The 19,280-nt window shown below is 37.4% G+C and overlaps 1 protein-coding gene and 1 pseudogene across 2 annotated transcripts in view; one reads left to right on the top strand and one right to left on the bottom strand.

Moving 5' to 3' along the window:
* The window catches only part of LOC109012319 (DNA-directed RNA polymerase V subunit 1), a 29,802-nt gene extending 18,106 nt beyond the window's left edge, over positions 1 to 11,696 (bottom strand). The window contains exons 1-6 of one of the 2 annotated variants that reach the window (XM_018993888.2): positions 11,351 to 11,696; positions 10,286 to 10,366; positions 9,759 to 9,885; positions 9,517 to 9,632; positions 8,832 to 8,885; positions 5,293 to 5,457 (exon numbers count right to left, since the gene is read on the bottom strand). In XM_018993888.2, coding sequence (XP_018849433.1) covers positions 5,293 to 5,457; positions 8,832 to 8,885; positions 9,517 to 9,632; positions 9,759 to 9,885; positions 10,286 to 10,366 — 543 coding nt within the window. In that variant the 5' untranslated portion in view covers positions 11,351 to 11,696. Of the gene's footprint in view, positions 1 to 5,292; positions 5,458 to 8,831; positions 8,886 to 9,516; positions 9,633 to 9,758; positions 9,886 to 10,285; positions 10,367 to 11,350 lie in introns of those variants that run through there. The other variant, XM_035685057.1, reaches the window with a different exon arrangement.
* Positions 1,385 to 1,803, top strand: LOC118344475 (annotated as a pseudogene).
* Positions 11,697 to 19,280: the final 7,584 nt, after the last annotated feature.

The following is a 19,280-nucleotide window of genomic DNA, read 5'->3' as shown; positions in this document are numbered from 1 at the left end:
ACCCGCACAGTCTAGCCCGACGATGGTCGTCGGCACACCTATGACAACAACCCCGTTGACTAGACTGTCGGGGGTTGAAGTTATAGAAGAAGGGACTACGAGATTACTCGATTGTCCCTTTTACTCGGTTGGGCAGTCATAGAGTGTAGTGTCGGAGCTCATTGATCCTTCTAACAACGTCCTAGCACTAAAATCTCACCAAAAATTGGAGGAGTGGACCCTCAAGGTAGTCACATGGAGTTGGGCAAGGACCTGAGGAAAGAGGCGTTCTTTGTGGGGGTACCAAATGGATCAGATCTACAGTTGGTTATCTGCAATGGGGAATGCTTCGATTGGGGGGGGATGCTAAACCAAACCCATTATGCACGCTCCCTCCCAATCCCAATTCAAAGAGGTTCATTTCAAAATGGGTGTTCAAGAAGGTTAAGGAAATACAAGCTTGCATTGGGGTTTCTTGTATAGGTTTAGAAGAGCAATTCAAGGCACTTCTTGTTGCCATTGAAGATGGTCAATCGAAGTCCGCCACAAATAGAGATAAGGAACTCAAAACGCTCACATGTACTGTTAATTATAAAGCGAAGGAGGGGAGTGGTGGAAGGGATAAATTGAAAGGGAGGGGGGTCACCATTGCTCATGAAACCTAAGATCCACTCTTGGAACATGTGGAGGCTTAATAATCGCAATAAGCGCCTTCACATAAAATCCTTATTGTGGACGTGAAATGTTGATGTGGTGTGTTTTCAAGAAACAAAATTGCAGGTCATCGATAGAAGAATCATTTGTAGCCTATGAGGGTATTCGTATGTAGCCTATGAGGGTATTCGTATGTGGGTTGGTCGTATTTGGCTTCATTGGGTGAGTCAGGTGGCATTCTCTTAATGTGGGATAAAAGAGTGGTGGAGGCAGTAGGAGTGTGTTGGGGTTTTCTCGGTAGCTAGTTTATTTTAAAATGTGGTAGATGGATGGGAGTGGGCTTACGTAGGCATCTATGGGCCTAACATGGATAGAGATAGGAGAAAGCTATGGGAGGAGTTGGCAGGCTTATATTGTTTATGGGATGTGTCGTGGTGTATGTGTGGAGACTTCAATATCACTCACTTTCCTGGTGAGCGATCGGGGAATTATCGCAACTCCTTAGCCATGGAGGAGTTCTCTGAGTTCATATTTAATTTTAATCTCATGGATCTTCCCCTTGTTGGGGGCGAGTTCACATGGTCCAATAGTCGGGGCTGGTCAAGACTGGATAGGTTTCTCGTCTCTCCTTCTCAGGAGGCCCACTTTCCAAAGCTGTGTCAGAAGCAGTTGCCCCGTATTTGCTCAGATCATTTTCCTATTTTATTAGATTGCTCGCCCTTTCCTATCTGCCAAACAACCACCTATTCCCATGGCCTCACCTCAGATCTTCTCCTCTTTCAAGTACTCTGACAACCTCACCGTCGTGGCCATTTCGTTCTGCAATGCCATATTCTGCAAGGCTATCTCTTGGCTCCTCATCTATCACATCAACTCCTACAAGTTGAGGTCCTCAATTGACAAGGTTGCCAAGAAGCTAAAGACAATGAAAACCGAATCCTCCACCAAGATTGCCAAGAAATCTAAGACCAAAAAGATGGACCGCGTCAAGACCAGAGTCTCAAGGAGTTGAGCTGCGACCTTTCCCTCTTAAAGTTCAAGTCCAGTGTCGTCGTCGCCCTTGTCCTCTTCGTCATCTTCGGTCTTCATAACTCACTCTTCTTAGGGTTTTCACCACCACACGGCGCCAGCTCCAACCTCTTCCCCATGCCAGATCCCAAAACCAATTGATCTAGTTCACTGCTACTCTTCCTCTCCCTTTTTTTGTTTTAAATTCAAATTATGATTGTTATGTTCTAGATCATACGGAGTAAGGTTTTGATCGGATTGTATAGGGATAGTGGGATTTGTAATTTTTGCCTGATTGTGCATTTATCCATGAATTCTCGAGAAAATTGGCTCTATTTGCATTAGTTGATGCTGGGTTTTGATCGGATTGTATAGGGATAGTGAGATTTGTAAGTTTTTTTTAATCTGTTTGTATACAATTTGGGTTCCCATTACCTGCTTCCAATCTCGGGTCAGGTCGAGTTGGCCCATATTGGATTTGATTTTTCTTGAGCCAGGCCAGGCCCATAGATGAACCAAGTTGGTCGGGTTGTAACCCTACAGAAGACTACCTTAATGGAGGAGTTAGAAGGGCAAGAATTGACAAGAGACACCTCGAAGTTGAGGAAGAGTTGGTTGTGACTGAACTTGAGAGGTTATTGTTGATGAAGGAGACCTCGTGGCGACAAAAATCCAGAGCCCTTTAACTAAAAGGTGATAAATACACGAAGTTCTTCCATAAAGTAGCTAATTCACATAGGCGTAACAATGCTATTGAGACACTCCATTCAGGTAATCAAGTGCTCTCTTCCCCCTCCAAGTTAGAGAACCATATTGTGCATTATTATGAGAACCTTCTCACGAAGCCAACCTACTCGAGGCCAAAGATTCGCAGAGTGCGAGCTGGATGGAAAGATCTTTTGAAGAAGATGAGATTTATAAGGTCATTAGTGGTATGGCTAAAGACAAAACGTCGGGTCCGAATGGCTTTTCGTTGGGATTCTTTTAAGCTTGTTGGGAGATTGTGAAATGTGATGTTATGCGGGTTTTTCTTGAATTCCACTCATTCAAAAAGTTTGAGAAACGCCTCAATGCGACGTTCAGTGCTCTCATACCGAAGAAACATGGGGCTATGAAAGTTGAGGATTTCTACCCTATAAGCTTAGTGAGTGGGGTATACAAGATTATTTCAAAAATTCTTGCTAATTGGCTAAGCTTGGTAATGGAACAAATTATTTCTAAGCCTCATAATGCATTTGTGTGGCAAAGACAAATACTTGATTCAGCTTGACATGGAAAAAGCATATGACCATGTGAATTGAAAATCTCTCTTTTATTTGCTCGGGAGGTGTGGCTTTGGTGATAGGTGGATTTCATGAATTCGACATTGTGCTACTACCGCCTGCTTCTCAGTGTTTAATTAATGGCACCCTTGCTGGATTTTTAACAGTTCTCGTGGATTGCAGCAAGAGGACCCGTTGTCTCCTTTTCTTTTCGTTATTGCTATGGAGGCACTGGGTAGGATGGCAAAGGCTACATTTGAATGAGGTTTTTTAGCCAGTTTTTCGATGGGTAATGTACTAATGGCTCTATCATAATCTCACATCTCTTATTTGCATATAACACTCTCCTCTTTTATGAAGCAAACCTTAGACAAATTCAAACTTTACGAGCACTCTTGTTATGCTTTGAAGCCATGTCGGGGCTTAAGTTGAACCTTGGTAAGTCTGAGATGGTGGCAGTGGGTGTGGTGCCTACAATCAACAGTCTAGCAAATCTATTAGGTTGTAGAGTGTCCTCTTTGCCTATAAAATATTTGGGTCTTCCTTTGGAGGCAACCTTTAAAGCTAGAACTATTTGGGATAGGGTTATTGAGAAAGTTGAGAAAATGTTGACTGGATGGAAAAGTTTGTATTTATCGAAAGGGGGTCGACTCACACTGATTAAGAGCACTTTGTCTAACCTTCGACCTATTTTTTATCTCTATTTCCGATGTCTGCAGGGGTGACGAATAGGATCGAGAAGTTATTTCGAGTTTTCTTGTGGGATGGAGTGGGAGAGGAAACAAAATTATATCTTATTAATTGGAATAAAGTCTGCTCCCCAATCTCGATCGGCGGATTGGGAGTACGCAACTTGAGGATCTTTAATAAAGCTCTATTGAGGAAATGGCTATGGATGTACCACTTGGAGGGGGATTCATTGTGGAAGGAAGTTATTGACTTTAGACACATAAGTGCTTGGGGGGGTTGGTACTCCAATGTAGTGGGGGGTATGGTGTGGGCTTGTAGAAATTTATTAGGAAGGGTTGGTAGTGTTTCAAAAATCATATCCGTTTGTGGTTGAAGAGGGTACCAGAATCAGGTTTTGGCATGATGTTTGGTGCAGAGAGCATGCTTTTGAAAGGGTCTTCCCAGCTCTCTATAGTATTGCAGTTAACAAGGATGCTTTGTGGCAAATCTGCTTGCATTTTCTCATGGTTCTCACCAGTGGAATGTCCTATTTAATAGGGATAATCATGATTGGGAATTGCAAACCGTTTCAGAATTTTTCATATTGATATACTCCATAGGAAGTATAACAGCAAAGGGGGATAGGATACAGCGGAGGTCTAGTGGCAACAAGAAGTTTACAGTCAAGGTGTATTACAAAATATTGGTATCGCAAGGTAATGTACCCTTCCCATGGAAAAGTATTTGGAGATCTCGCGTGCCTTCTAAAGTAACTTTTTTTGTATAAACCACTGCCCTTGGGAATATTCTGACCACAAACAACTTTAGAAAGTGGGGACTCATTGTGATGGTGGTGCTATTTGTGCAAAAAACATGTAGAATCAATGGATCACTTACTATTGCATTGTGAGGTGACAAGAGTGTTGTAGAATAAGATCTTTAGAAGAGTTAATGTCGCTTGGGTAATTCCATTGAGGGTGATTGATTTATTTGCTTGTTGGAAGGAAATTCAAGGCTGCCCCCAGGTGGCGGCAGTATGGAAGATGATTTCATTGTAGAGGATGATTTCGTTGTGCATTATATGGTATACTTGGTCGCAAAGGAATGCACGGTGCTTTGAAGATAAGGAGCGCACAATGACGGAGCTTCAGAATTTTTTTGTATACGTTATTGCTCTGGGTTTCAGCCATTGTGCTTAATGGAAACAATGTTCATAACTTCTTATCTTTAATTTAGGGACTCTAGAATGTATTTAGGCACTCTTTTGAATACCTCATGTGTACATAAGTTATGCTTATTCCATTCGTATCAATAAAATTTACCTCTTACTTATCAAAAAAAATATATAAATGTCAATCAAATCCAAAATGGTATCAGTACGAGACATATTATAAGAATTACACGAGTTGATCACTTAACCAAACCGTTGAGATTAGAATGGAGTTATCTATAGATGTGTGTGCACATTTGAGTGGGAAAAACCAAAAAATAACTACTCTAACACCAAAAGAAGAGGAAGGGCACTAAGCTATAAGTAGAACAGCAAAATATTCCCCATACATAAATGAGAGAGAGAGAGAGAGATAAAACAACAGCGGATAACAAGACAAATTAAACATAAATAATTTGAGCCTTCATGCCAACTAACCAAAAAACCTAATCTTCCAATAGCCTCCCTATATAGCAAAGAGCAAACACAGGTTAAGAGTAGAAAGCAAACCTCACAAGGAAGCAAAGTTCGACACAAATCGTCACCATAGCGAAAACCATATATTTCCAAAAAGTTCCAAGAACCATTCCGAAGTGACCGTTGAGGAAGCTTCAGTTCCAAGTAACAAGCACCATCTGTGGTTTTTACCTCTCTGATAGAAACTTGTGGAGAATCCTAAAATGAGAAACATAAAGGAAACAAAAAAAGAGAGAGAGAAATATTATAAATCCTTTAGAAGATGGAGAAAGAATGTTACAAGTTTAGGAGCCAGTTCTAATTTCAAGAAGACGAAGACAGAATCAAGAACAATATCCAATCCCTTGCAAGATACAGAGTTTGCTGATGAATATAAAAATAAATAATAACAAGGCAATACAATAAAGTTAAACCCCACTTGCCCACCTTGTTTATAATAACAGCTATAATGTGGTTTCTGAAAGTATATGCAACATAAGCCAATAAAGCCCTAAGGGCTAAGCCCAACTACATGGAATCCTACATGAAAAACATCCTAGCAACTCAAATTTATAACTGCAACAAGGATATAGTAGCAACAACATAAGGAAACATCTACAAGGAAAAAAGTTATGATCCTAATAATTTTTTTGGATATAGTAACAACTAAATTTTTTAAGATATTTTTTTATTGGCACCCAAGTGTCCAAAACAAATTCTCGGCTAATCCCGAGGGTGCACATGCCCTTGGAAAGAAGTTTTCTTTTTTTGATAAGTAATAATATTATGTATATATATCAATAGGAGTAACCAAGTACACTAGACGTATACAAGAAAAACACCTAGCCCATACAAGAAAGCCTATAATGACCCAAAAGCCCATGAAAACCTACCCAAAATACACCAAACCCGAATTGGAAAACTATCATTACACCTCCCCGATCCCATCCCCTAGATTCCTTAAAACTAATCCTCAACCCGAACATCACAAAGCCCTCCCTTTACCCTTTCCCTTGACTTGAGGTACCTCCCTTAGTATCGTAATTGATTACCCCTAAAAGATTCTTCAACTCCCTACTTTTTTTAAAATTAGATTTGGTTTCAAGCGCGTGGCTCGCCTCGATTGCAGTGAGTGGTGTTTTAAATTGGTCTTCATATTCTCCTTGTTCTCCATATGAAAGTCTCAGGGTTTGTAGAAACTCATTATCTTTATTCAGAATCCAATCGGATGTTGAACCTGCTATATTGTTGATTGGAGGAAGAGAAACCAGGGGAACAACATTATCCCCAGCCACAATACTAGATTGCGCTCCCGACTCTAAACCTTCCCCCACACGGGGCACCAATGCCAATTCTGAACCTTTCCCCACACGAGGCACCAATGACAAATCCTTCCCGCCCAATGGTTGCTCAACATCTATATGGTTGTTGTCCCCTCCATCTGTTACCATTGCAAATTCCTACCCTCCATCAACATTGTGTGTATTAGCTCCACCCCTCGACGATCCTTGCCGTGCTGCTTCCTCAAGAGGGGAAGCACTACCTTCTGTTGCCCCGTTTGCATCTTCTAAAAGAGGCTTGACTGTATCTTCCAAAATACTTGAGACTTTGGAGGGACCCCCGTCTTCAACTACAAATGAACCCTGGACAAAAGGACCAACTTCATCTGCAACTGGTGCTTGAGACACTACAGCTCCCTCAGAAGGCATAGTGACATTGGCATGAACAAAGATGCCAACGCCCAACGACCCAATCGTCGACACACCCTTTGCCTGCACACTTTCCAGCACACTTGGTAGTATACCCACAACTAGGTCCAACCCCTTATCCACTTTAATCATTAGATCTCTTACATAATCCATAACTCCCTTCAACTGTAATTTGACATCCCACAAGACTCCCTCCAACTCACCCAATGCCACCTGAGATCTTTTGTCTCCTACAAGTGCATTGCCCTTTCTTTCTACCACTGAGCTTATCTCGGCCTGACTACCCACCAGTGACCTCAACACCGCTGCGTATGAAGCACCTTTGATTGAGGAAGGTCTTCCCACTATTTTTCCATCAACAAACTCCTCATTTCTAGTAGTGGCTTTAGATTCAGTGACACTTAGGGTATGTTTGGCAAGTGAGAGTACTTGAGGTACTCTCACTACTATTCTTTACTTTATTATTACTTTTTACCTACTTTTTTACTATTCATTATTTTTCACCTACTTTTTACTACTATTCAATATTTTATTATTATTTTTTTACTACTATTCACAAACATTCTCAACACTTCTCAACATTTCTCACTACCCAAACGTACTATTAGAATGGATTGCAAAAAGCTTTTCCATCCAATGCCATTTGCGCCCTCCGGAATCACCAACAAACCTTTCCTCCAGAATTCAGAGAGCTGCAGAAAACTACCTCTTGCATTAACATGATGTTGAATGCTAAAAACTCCATTACCCATCCTTAACTCTATGAAAAAACCTTCATAGCAGTTAAGTTCTAAACAATCCTCAATCCCCTTAGCCACCCACGAAGCTGTCGTCCCCCCTAGATACATGAACTTAGCTATCTTTTTGCTATGTTCAGAAATACAAAAAATATTACCTCCCACTTTCGTAAAAACGAAGGTTTTTTATTCAACTTTCAATCACCTCTCTCCTTCCAATTGGGACGAAACCGCATCGTGCTGCGTTGTCATTGTCAAACCCATTGCAAATCTGTTCCCACTGCTTCCTATTGTTCCCGCTTCATCCTATTAAGGTAAAAAATAATAATAATAATAATTGTTTGCATCTACACGAGCACCTCAGGTAATTCAAGGGAAAATCTATCAATCCAATGGCCCCTATAAATTGTTTGCATCTAAGGTACGGACTTTAGACTTGGAGGGAGCATACCACCAAGACCAAGGCTCTTACCACTTGAGCCAACCCCTAAGGATTAACTCAATTTTTTTTTTTTTTATAAGTAAAGGGTTAACTCAAATTTAAGACGTTCTTACTATATCCTCAAAAGAAATCTTAAGGATATAGTTCTCAATGCTTTTTTTTTTTTTTTATACGTAATACACTTAAAAAAAAAAGTGTCAACTAAATTTTATTTGCTAAACTACATTGCCAAAAGTCAATTCATTCCAAAAACTTTAAACCACCTTCAATGCCTTAAATTTATGGGCCAAAATGAAGCTTGGGGTGCCTTGAGAATAATAAGAAAACCACCATTGTTTGACCTTCTTAACAAAACCTTCAGCCTTTAATCACATATTCTCAAGCTTGAAATATCTTCTACCACCATAAATACTTCCACAATCAGGAGTTGAAAAATGATGTGAATAGAGTTAGGGCAACCTCCTTTTACTTCAATATAAAAATGAGCTTCCAACTCGAGGGATGCAAGGAATTGATTGATTCATTCTCATCCGTCAAAACCAGAATCATTTCTATCATCTAGATCAGAAAAATGATAACTCCTCTTGTATTGAACTATGGACTTGTGAGAAACGATATAACTGCAATGACACCTAAAACAAATCTAAGAATGGCATCATGCACATCAATCACAAGGAAAATATAGTTTGATCATTTTATACTGACCTCACAACAGGAAGATAACAATCTTTCTGCCAAACCAGCACTCTTTAGTGGAACCTGAATGGTATTAAGATCCAGCATATAAAAAACAGATTATAAATCGTAAGATTAGAAAAAAAACAAAGTGGATCATAACTGGTTTACAATGTAACAAAGTTGAAAATCAAAGAAACACGGTATATATACACAGTGGTATACCAATTATTTTCATCAACAATCTCTTTAAGAGAGAATAACTAAGAAGAGAATCATGGATTCCAAGACAAGAGTGGTATCGATGATATTGAAAATAAGATCATGCAGCATCAAGGTTCAAGGTCGTCTTTGCAATGTTTTGACAAAACCAGGCACAAACCTTGTGTTGCTCAACCCAAATGCACAGAGAAGACACATAGGAGACACAGCGATGAAGATATTATACAAGACGATGAAAAAAAAAATAATGTAATTACTTAGCAAGCATATAATGTTAAATACAGAAGGAAATTCAAAAAATGGTTTTTATGAAGCAAGCTTCTTGATAGACATTTCTTAGCAGAAAAGTGCTCCTCTGTGTTTCCTCCATTAACAGAGTGGAAATACCCAGAGAACAAATTAAAATTTAGGTTAAGTCTCCAATCTGAATACAAACGCATGAGATCAAAGGGAGACTTAATAAAGTGGGAGAAAATACTCAATCAGGTCTTACCTTGTTCCTTTTCATCTTTAAGCACTTCAAGCAAAGTAAGCTCAACATCCTCTTCAGTTCACCAACATGGCTAGGATGGTAGATCGGAATTGGTAATTCAATGTATCCAAAATGCCCTGAAAGGAACAAAATGAAAAACAAGTGTTGCTCTTACTAACACATACAGAGGAACGATTATTTGCAAGTCATATATTTAATTATCATATCCTACAGTAGTAATAAAGATAACAACACTTACGCACCTTCACATTTCCCTGGTTCAGAAGTACCACAAGATTCACATTTGCCAAATTCAAGAGGCAGACCAAGAAAGGGATTCGCAAGTTGACTGGCATGGCTAATAGGGCAGTCACTGATCGATGCTGTACACTAATGTAAACATTGTAAAAACAAAAAAGTACATAAATTTATTTAGTTATTGGGTTAAAGAGTCAAAGCTACAATTCCTACCATCAAAATCATATAGTGACTTGTGAATTTGGCAGGCAATACATAGTACTCAATCAAAGATGCTTTTTGAGAATAGTTTAGCATAGTCAACTATAAATTACCAATCATCAAGCAATGCTTAGCTAGGTAGATAATTGGTCATCATTCCTAAATAACTACTCAAAATAGATTCTAGATCAAGCCCCTCAAAACAAAACAGAAAATCTTCCTGCAAATTTTATCAAGTGTTTCTTATCAATTGAATGTCATGAAGAGCCCTCGTATAAAGTAATGCCGAAAGTACAGAACAAGTAAATGAGAAAAGCCTACTTCTACTTACGATTTCATGATGAGTTGCCAAACCAAATCTGATCCCAATAATCTCGCCATCTAAAATAGTTGAAGAGGGATTTTCCTCCATCTGTTACAAAAAAAAAAAAAAAAGCCTTCAAAGGTACTGCAAAAGGAAGAAACTAATTAATTGCCAACAAGATATGATTAATCAATGGTGTGAAAGGCCTTAATAAAAGGGGAGCCCTCTTACATATAAAATTTTAGCTTTCAATAGGCAAAACAAATTACATATAAAATTTACTAAAAAAAATAGCACAGCCTCGTGGGCTTTGCATGAACTAGAAGCAAGGAAATTTTGATAACTAGCACAAAACGAAAACCTAACCTCATTCCTCAATTTGCCTGGCAACCACATATGAAAATAATAAAGGAGAATGTGTACCACTCTATGTATTTTGTGATTTTGCATGGAAAAATAAACCCAGCATGCATGGATGCAAAACCCAAGATTTATATAACCTCCCGGGAAATTTGTGGGGGGCACCATAAGCCCAAGCTCTGGTACAAAAGTAAGCAAAATGCCAACCAACATTCTAACAAACACAAATGAAGAAAAGATCAAACCCAGCAACCACAGAGAAAAAAGGAAATAAAGGTGTCAATTTTTTTTTCCTTCACTTTCTCGGAAGCCAAACACCAGAACACGTAACATGCATGGAAGGAAGAGCAAAATCACTTGGCTTTTGCCGTTCATTTCAACGTCAAGTGGTGATTTTGCACACAAACCCTAGGTCCAAACCAAAAGGAGGAACAAAATAGATGGCTTTAGCGTGATGGTCAAACAGACAGACAGGACCTGAATTCTCCTTTCTGCTGCCGATAAAACCAAAAATGGAACATAAATCTTCCAATCGCCAAAAGAAAACAAGCCAAAACAAACAAAGGAGAGGGAAAAAAACTACATTTTTATGCTTTTATTTCTTTGTTTACTAATTACAACCAACCCAAAACACAATGCCCCGGTTTTCCCTCGTTTTCATCTAAGTCTCCTCACTTTCTCAGCAACCAAACACTAAACAGATAAAATGTAAGGCAGAACACAAATACTCACCACTGATTTCCACTCCCACAGTCCTTCGAATTAGGGGGTTTAAACTAAAACCCTAGATTAAGCCTCAATGCCGGAATAAGTAGAATGAAACTGAGCAAGAGAGCACTAGAGAGAGAGTGAGTGTGACGAAACGCCTCTGGTGTGTGGGACACAAAATGGTAGTATGGTAAACTAAACGAAAGGCATGTAAAAGTGAAACAATGGGTCGCACAAAAATGGCGGAGTGTAGCTTTTGATTTTTGCTCTCTCTCTCTCTCCTCTCTCTTTCTTCCTCGCTGTGAGAGAGGGAGTGGAATCAGCTTTGCATGTAACGGAAAAATACAGGGTCTGAGTTTAAAAACAGATCAAGCTTCTGATTTTAATTGAGTTTTATTAGGGTATCACTTTTTGGCGCAGTGCTGAAATTTGGATTTGGGATTTGTTTGGGGGAGGGGGTTAATAACTAGATTATGTCTTTGTTTTTAACCAGATTAGTTTTTTTTTTTTTTTTTTTAAGTTCATTGACCTTTAGATTTAGATGAAATTTGGTTGGACAAATGAAGGGCATTATTGTATGGATTCAATTAATTTTCATACATATATCCATTAAATGAATATAAGAAAAAATCTAATTGTATGCAGATTTGCACGCGAATACGTGTATCAATGCTAAGGAGGAAAGATAAATTTTAATGAAATTGTGCGAATTTAAAATAATCCACATCAATATTGATGTATAAATTGGTTTGCAAATCTGCTTGCACGTAGAATACCTCATAATATAAACATTATAATTTAAGATTAACAACTTTCATCCTTGTATCATATTTAAATAGTGTTAATTTATATTATGTCATGCGTCAATTAATTCTAACTCGGTCTATTTAATTAAATAGGTCAAATATTTTAACCCAATCCCGCTAATTTTAATATGTATTTATGTTAAGCTCAAAAATTACATCAAAAATTATCGCTAACTCCATGTATCACGTGTTTCATTACCCATTTAATTAAACTTACACTCCTTAATATTTTGCTATATGCATGGTTTGCATCAAGAGTTTTCATTCTTAACAATAACATAAAACAAAATATTCTCAAAAGAAGATGATTCTTATCATATGTTGTTTCCAAAAATTATTTGCAAGAAAGATGGATAAAACAAATAAATTTCGTAATATTTAATAATGAGATCCATAATGAGTCACATAACAACTTTACACTAATCATGGATGAATTATTAGCTTTTGTAAAGAAAAAAAATGTGAGCATGTAAAAAATAACACTCATGCTTACCGTTTACAAACATTGCATATCCCATAGGCTTAAGTGAATTGAAAAATATAAATTAGCAATGATAATTAACCTTCTCTCACTCAAATTTGAGAATAAAGTATAAAACGTGTATTATATTTTTCATATGTGTTTTATAAATTAACTCTGTAAATTATCAAAAGTTTAAATACATTTGGAAAATGATGTTAGGGAAAATGTCACATTTTAGTATTTTACATTAATCTTTAATATTTAGTTTATTATTTTTAAAAAATATAAATTAATATAATAAATGCCCGGGATCACTAATTGATTTTGTGGATAACATTCGGGTCGAGTTAATTGATCATTATTTTGACCCGACCAAAACCCCACCTTCCCGGAAGCACTTGGCAAATTCATTTTTTGGGAAATGGGCCATAGTGGGCCGATGTTTGTACCTTCGCTCGGTTATATGGTTGCGAGAGTGGTGAGCTGGACCTATGGGCCGTTGACTGCTTGGGCTTATTTGGAGTGAAGAGTCAGACGAAAAGAAAATACTGAACAATTGTTTTTTTTTTAATAAAACTGAATTTCATACATTAATCAACCCACATAGGTACAATACTAGTCCATCCCAAAACATAGTAAACATCAAAAGCATTTACAACAAATCAGAATTTAGCAACACCCTAGAAAATATAAAATCTCAATAAGAGTGCCACCATTGATTAGTATCCATAATCCATTTTGAATGTTGAGTAAGAATGTGTGCCTCTTCATTTTCTTATATTCCTACATGAATTATTTGAAAGCATTACAACAAACGTTGAATCTCCATGATCAAAGACTCCTAAGAAGTAAAATTTTCATCATTTGATTTTATAACATCAGCAACAGTCATAGAATCTTCTTCTAATTGTAACCTCAAGTACCCCAAGTGAATGATCGTTTGTAAACTTCTTATTGCTGCTAATACTTCAATACCATCAACGGAAAAATCTCCAACCTCCTTCCTACTCAAGGCAAACAACACGACCCTTTTATCATCCAGAAGAATTACACCCACACCAGCCACTCTACTCTCTTTACAAAGAGCCCAATCAAAATTTAACTTAACATAACATACGGAAGGAGACATTCATACAAAGATTTTTTTTTTTTTTGTTGTGACATCCCTTCTTTAGAGTACTTAATACTATTATAGCTTTATACATAATCAATACAATTATCAACATACACTTCAAGTGAATTAGATTTTTGCTCAAACAAATTTTGATTTCTAAATTTCCACACACCCCAAGCAATACTAATGACTAATGAAACCAAACGATACTAGCTCCCATAAAAACCCAAACTAGCTCACTAAAGCAATTTGCATTATCAAAAAAGGGTAACATTTTCTGCCTCGAGTTTCTCATATCTGGTTTACCATTGAACATAGGCATGAGGCATGAAATTGGTATTCGACAATTACCACACCACCCATATGACAAAACACCCATCTACAACAAGTTCACCTTCATTGGGAGGCTAGTAATCCATGCAAAGTTTTGTACTTTTGGAGGTAACGCTAAATTTCACAGCTTTTTCAGTAGAGTGGATTCCTGTTTGAGCATGTATTTTCCTTCAATTCAACACTGTATTTTAATCCGAAACCAAATGGTACCTAGATTTTACAGTATATTGCCCACCCTTACAGATTTGATATTAGAGAGTTTTTAAAGATCTTTCAAAATTATTGTATCACTACAAGAAATCTGGCCTTTTCCAGCGATTTTAAAATCGTCGCAACAAAAATCGCCGCAAATATAGGCTATTTCTGGCGATTTTTAAGTCGCCACTTAATTTCGATACGATGATGGGAAATCATGGAGGGAAAATGTGCAAATTATTTTTTGCGGCGAAATTTGTACCTGTTGCGGCGATTTGTGTCGTCACAATAATGTTGTATTAACTGTAGCTCATTAAATTTCCGTCGATTAAATAAAATTGCCATAATAACTATTTTTTGCGGCGAACATTGTCGCTGTAAAAAAGATTGCGCCCGTTTAAACTTATTGCGGCGAGTCGAAAGCGCCAGAAAAGATCATTAAATTTAAAACCCCCGCCTTAGGTTTTCCGCTCATTTCGTTCCCTCCTGCAGCCGTCTCTCCCCCTTCACCCTCTCTCTACCCAGTCCCTCTTCTCCCTCAAGCCTCCGCCGCGCACAGCCCGTCGCCAACGGCCCCAGCACGCCTCCGCGACCTCACCTCGACGGCCACCCCCTCCTTCTCCCCCAGCCCCCACGCCAATTTCTTTCTGGCCTCACCTCTCTCTCTCTCTCTCTCTCTCTCGGATTTCTCTATATCGCCGTCGCTGGGGGCGCCGTTCGCAACCACCCACACCGCGACGCCGTTGCCAGTCTTCCGTCGGAGCCCCTTCTCCTCTACGCCTAGCCCAGCAGCCCGAGGCCCTCCCTTGCTCTGTTTGCAACCCACTGCGACCAAATGAGGAGGAGGCGCGGGGAGTAGGGCAGATGAGGCAACTGAGGCTTGCCAATTTTATTGGGTATTTTCTGTCTTTATATATTGCATTGGAAAATATTTATTAATTTTCTGTCTTTATATATTGCTTTGGACAATATTTTAGGGTTTTCATCCATGATATCAAAGTATATTGATTTTTTTACTTTTAACTTTTGGATCATTTGGTATGAAAGAGATGTATATAGCTGACCTCTAGCCAGCTAGGGGAATTGCATTTTACTTGAGCACCATGGGTTATGTATGTCATGGGAATTCATTCGGGCGGCTTGAACTCTAGAGTGTGGGAGTTAAGTATGTCATGTGTGTGTATCCATTAATGCGTATAATCACTAAGCCAGGACTCATGACTTTATTAATGTTGCCAAAATATATATATCTATATTTGGTTAATAATTCTCTTATAAATCCTAGTAGTAGTAGTGCAGTATACATGTGGTACTTAGATTAATGGCTGGTTTGAATATATATATATATATATATATATATGAAACTTCAAACATTAGTAGTTTAATACATGATTAGCTGAATGATTAGTGAGTACATATATAGGTTAATTCATCCGGCTTTCTCGAAAAGGGTGTTTAATTCATCCCATCTATGCATGGGTAAGCAACCTTGAGTGAAACCAAACATCTCTGAAGTATTTTTAACAAAAGGAATACAAGGTTGCTGATTATCTTCAGTACCATATATGACCTTATCTTGCAAACTGCCACCTAGTCTAAGTTTCAAGGGGGAAAAGGCTGCAGCAAGATTGGAAGGAAAGTTTTAGATTCCAATAGAACCATTAGAGAAAACAAATGAGTATGCCATGAAGAAAAATCATGTGATAAATAAAAATCTCCAGATGTTTAGGTGTTCTCACCTTTTATGGCATTCAACAGAATATTGTTGCCAAGATCCTGCACACGACAATGATGCAAACAACATCACCAATTTGACAGATTTTCCTTTTTCATATTGAATAGGAACAGGTTTTCAGCTCAAACGAAAACTGTAAATTTCTGCATTACATATTTATAGTGGTCAACTAAAAGTGCATCATTTTTCAAAAATTTCTGGATATAAATTCCTCCAGAAAAGAAATGGTTGTGTTGTATTAAAAAAACTTCCTGAACTACATCGAGCCCACCAACCGAAGATAATTTAAAATACAGAAAAACATGATGAGAATTTAATAGAAACCGATGAAAAAGCAAAAACAATATGACTGCACATTAAAACTGATGCAAGAAGAGAAAGGAAGATAAATAAATCCGAAAAAGTGAAAAACGAATCAACCGCATCAAATGGCCAAGAAATGTGGTTGGAACATGTATGCGGGTATGCCTCATATCAAACAATTACACAAAGAAACACTACCAATGCAGCAGCAGCAGCAGCAACAACAGCAACAGCAACAGCAACAACAAATTAGAGAAGAAACAGAGAGATATTACCATGAAGGTCTGATACTCATTGCAACTATCAATCATCATACTTTCCTCATAAATACTCGTTATGTTATTAACAAGTGTATACATTGCAGAAACATACCAAATTGAGGAGAGAAACACGACCCCAGCTGCATGTTCCATAGTCGCATTTCTCAGGAGGCCACCAATCCAAGGTTGCACAAACAAAATCATCATCAATCCTCCCAATGGCTGCTTTCCCATCAATGAAAGCAGTCCCCTCTCCACCCTTGGCACCCTGCGAGTATACGGAAATGAAGCCGTAGCTAAACAGATACATCCAGAGGCACATCCCCATAACCCAAATCTGATAACCCATTTTCCTTTCAGATTATATAAAAAAGTTTCAACCTCTGTGTCGCTGAAAAAGTATAAATGGCCGAGGCTGCCATGAATATATATATGCAGGTATTTCTTTCCTGATATAGTTTACAATTTCACAAAGTTGTCTTCTGCAGTAATGTTAGGCATCTTTTTGTTTTTATTTTTTATAAACAAGGATATCATATTAATGTTAGTACTTTAACCAGCTCAATCTATCTAGAGATATAGGAAGTAATATCTAAACCTCATAGGCTATCACCTTGAATACCATCAAGATAAAAGTCGTATGGTGACTGTGCGCAACAGAATAGTGAGGTAGAATCACTAATTCTGGAGAAACTACTTAGATTGTGATCCATAAAGAGAAAGCAATATTTATCTTTATGTTTGACACTATTTAATGAGTGGTTGGTTTTGCATAAATTTCCAAGTGAGATCTTTTAATAGCTTTTAATGGGGATTTTGGAATAATATTATGATTTCTTGGCTTCTATGTAGGGGCGAAATGGTTTTGCCTCTTTGTTTAACGTAAAGTGATGCTTCTACTTTCAGCTTTCACTTGGATCAAAGGGAAAAAAGATATTTAGTAGAACTTCCCCAAAGTTAAAAATCGTAGTTTAAGCTATCTCTTTCTTTCTTACACTTAAAAGTCTCTTTCTTGATTCTACTTTTATTATGCTTCCAAAAACTATTACTATCTAGAGCTACTCATTTAGTAGAACAAGGTATCATATTTAGTAGAACATCCTTACCATATTTTCTGGAAAAGGTATCCCGTTTACTTTGTGAATTAACATAAGTTTTTTTTGAGGTGAAAAACAAAAAAACTGTCATCTATCATTACTATGTTTGGTTATTAGATTTTCATGAAACAACTTAAACTAGTTCAAGTTTGGTTATTAGATTTTCATGAAATAAAGAGAGCTGCAATCCTGTAGACCACATCATGATCCTGTGGGAAAAAAATTATTATTTGTGGAGACGGACATAGAGATGAAATTCCTGCCATGATAACTGGAAATTACAACTAGTAGAGAAATTGGGGAAAACCTTTATTCTTCTCTTGTGGAAATGTAGAAGTTTTTTCAATAACTTATTACTGTGATTTTGGTTTTCAAATTGTTACAGGCTAGCTTCTTCATGACTTATGTTACAGGCTAGATGTTGGAATTGAAATCAGTGTGTATTTGGAATTATTTTGAAGGGATATGTATGAAAAGAATTCCCCTTCATTCTCTGTATAAAACCTGCCAAGGATAAGGTCAGTTTTTTTCCCCCTAGTTTTCAGTGACTTCTCAAAATTAAGAAACTGGATCATGGAGTATTAAGATCAAATTACATGATATCATGTACTCCATTAAGCCTTATTTCATGGTTTTGATATGTGCAGGAAGGATTCTTGTACCACCATGCAGAACCGAATTACTTAATGCTCATATTAAAGTCTAATAGCTGGTTTTTTGACTTCCCAAGAGGTAATCCAAGTTGTTCCATAACACGTTTATCAAAGTAGGAGAGGGTCATTGCAACTATATACTTCTATAGGTAGTGGTTAAACATAAATGGCAGTTTTATTATTTGAAGAGTTCAATGTTTTGATCATTAGGATCAATCCAAACCCCACATATGTTTTATTATTAAGATCATTAGGATCATATGTTGGATGTGTTGATCTTTTTGTTTTAAGTTTTTCCTCAATTATAAATAGTGCTTTGTTAGAATTCCTCTCTTTTGCAGTGATGCTTGTCAATTCCTATATTTCTATTAACTTGATATTGTCTTTCGCATATGATAGTTTGTCAAGCTTTCTAATATTTGAGAAGATGTCTTTCTAATTTAAGTCAACATCTTCATTCAAACTACCATTATATCTTCACTATTCCAAGGAGTAATCTTTTCCTATTCTATTGAGTTGAGAAGGTATTCAGTTTCAGAAGTAAAACATGCACATCTCAGTTTCAGTTTTTTTAATTTCTCAGTTTTAATTGTCCCTCATCTGCAGGATAGATTATTATTATTTTTATTATATCCTTTTGTTCTCCTTTTCCATTATAGATGCATAAAATTTAAGTAGATGGGTCGTTGACAAGCCATTTCACATTACAATAATGCCAAATATCTGTTTGGAATCAGTCTTAGGTAATTACATGTGTAGACTGCATATCTATACTGTTTTGTGCAATTTTTTTTTTTTATTTTGTGAAACATTTTTTCCGGCGATTAAATAATTTTTTCATAACAGGAATTTATTTCCGGCGACACTAAGTCGCCACAATAAATTTTTTCCGGCGAAACCTACCTGCTGGAAATACTTCCTAAGGGCGATAATTTCAAATCGTTGAGAAAAATAATAAGTTATTTGCAGCGATTTTATTAAGTTTTTGTGGCGAT

The sequence above is a fragment of the Juglans regia genome, chromosome 14, assembly GCF_001411555.2.
Source record: "Juglans regia cultivar Chandler chromosome 14, Walnut 2.0, whole genome shotgun sequence".
NCBI classification, from domain to species: domain Eukaryota; kingdom Viridiplantae; phylum Streptophyta; class Magnoliopsida; order Fagales; family Juglandaceae; genus Juglans; species Juglans regia.
Note: the sequence above shows the minus strand (reverse complement) of the source record. Positions and strands in the feature narration are given on the sequence as shown.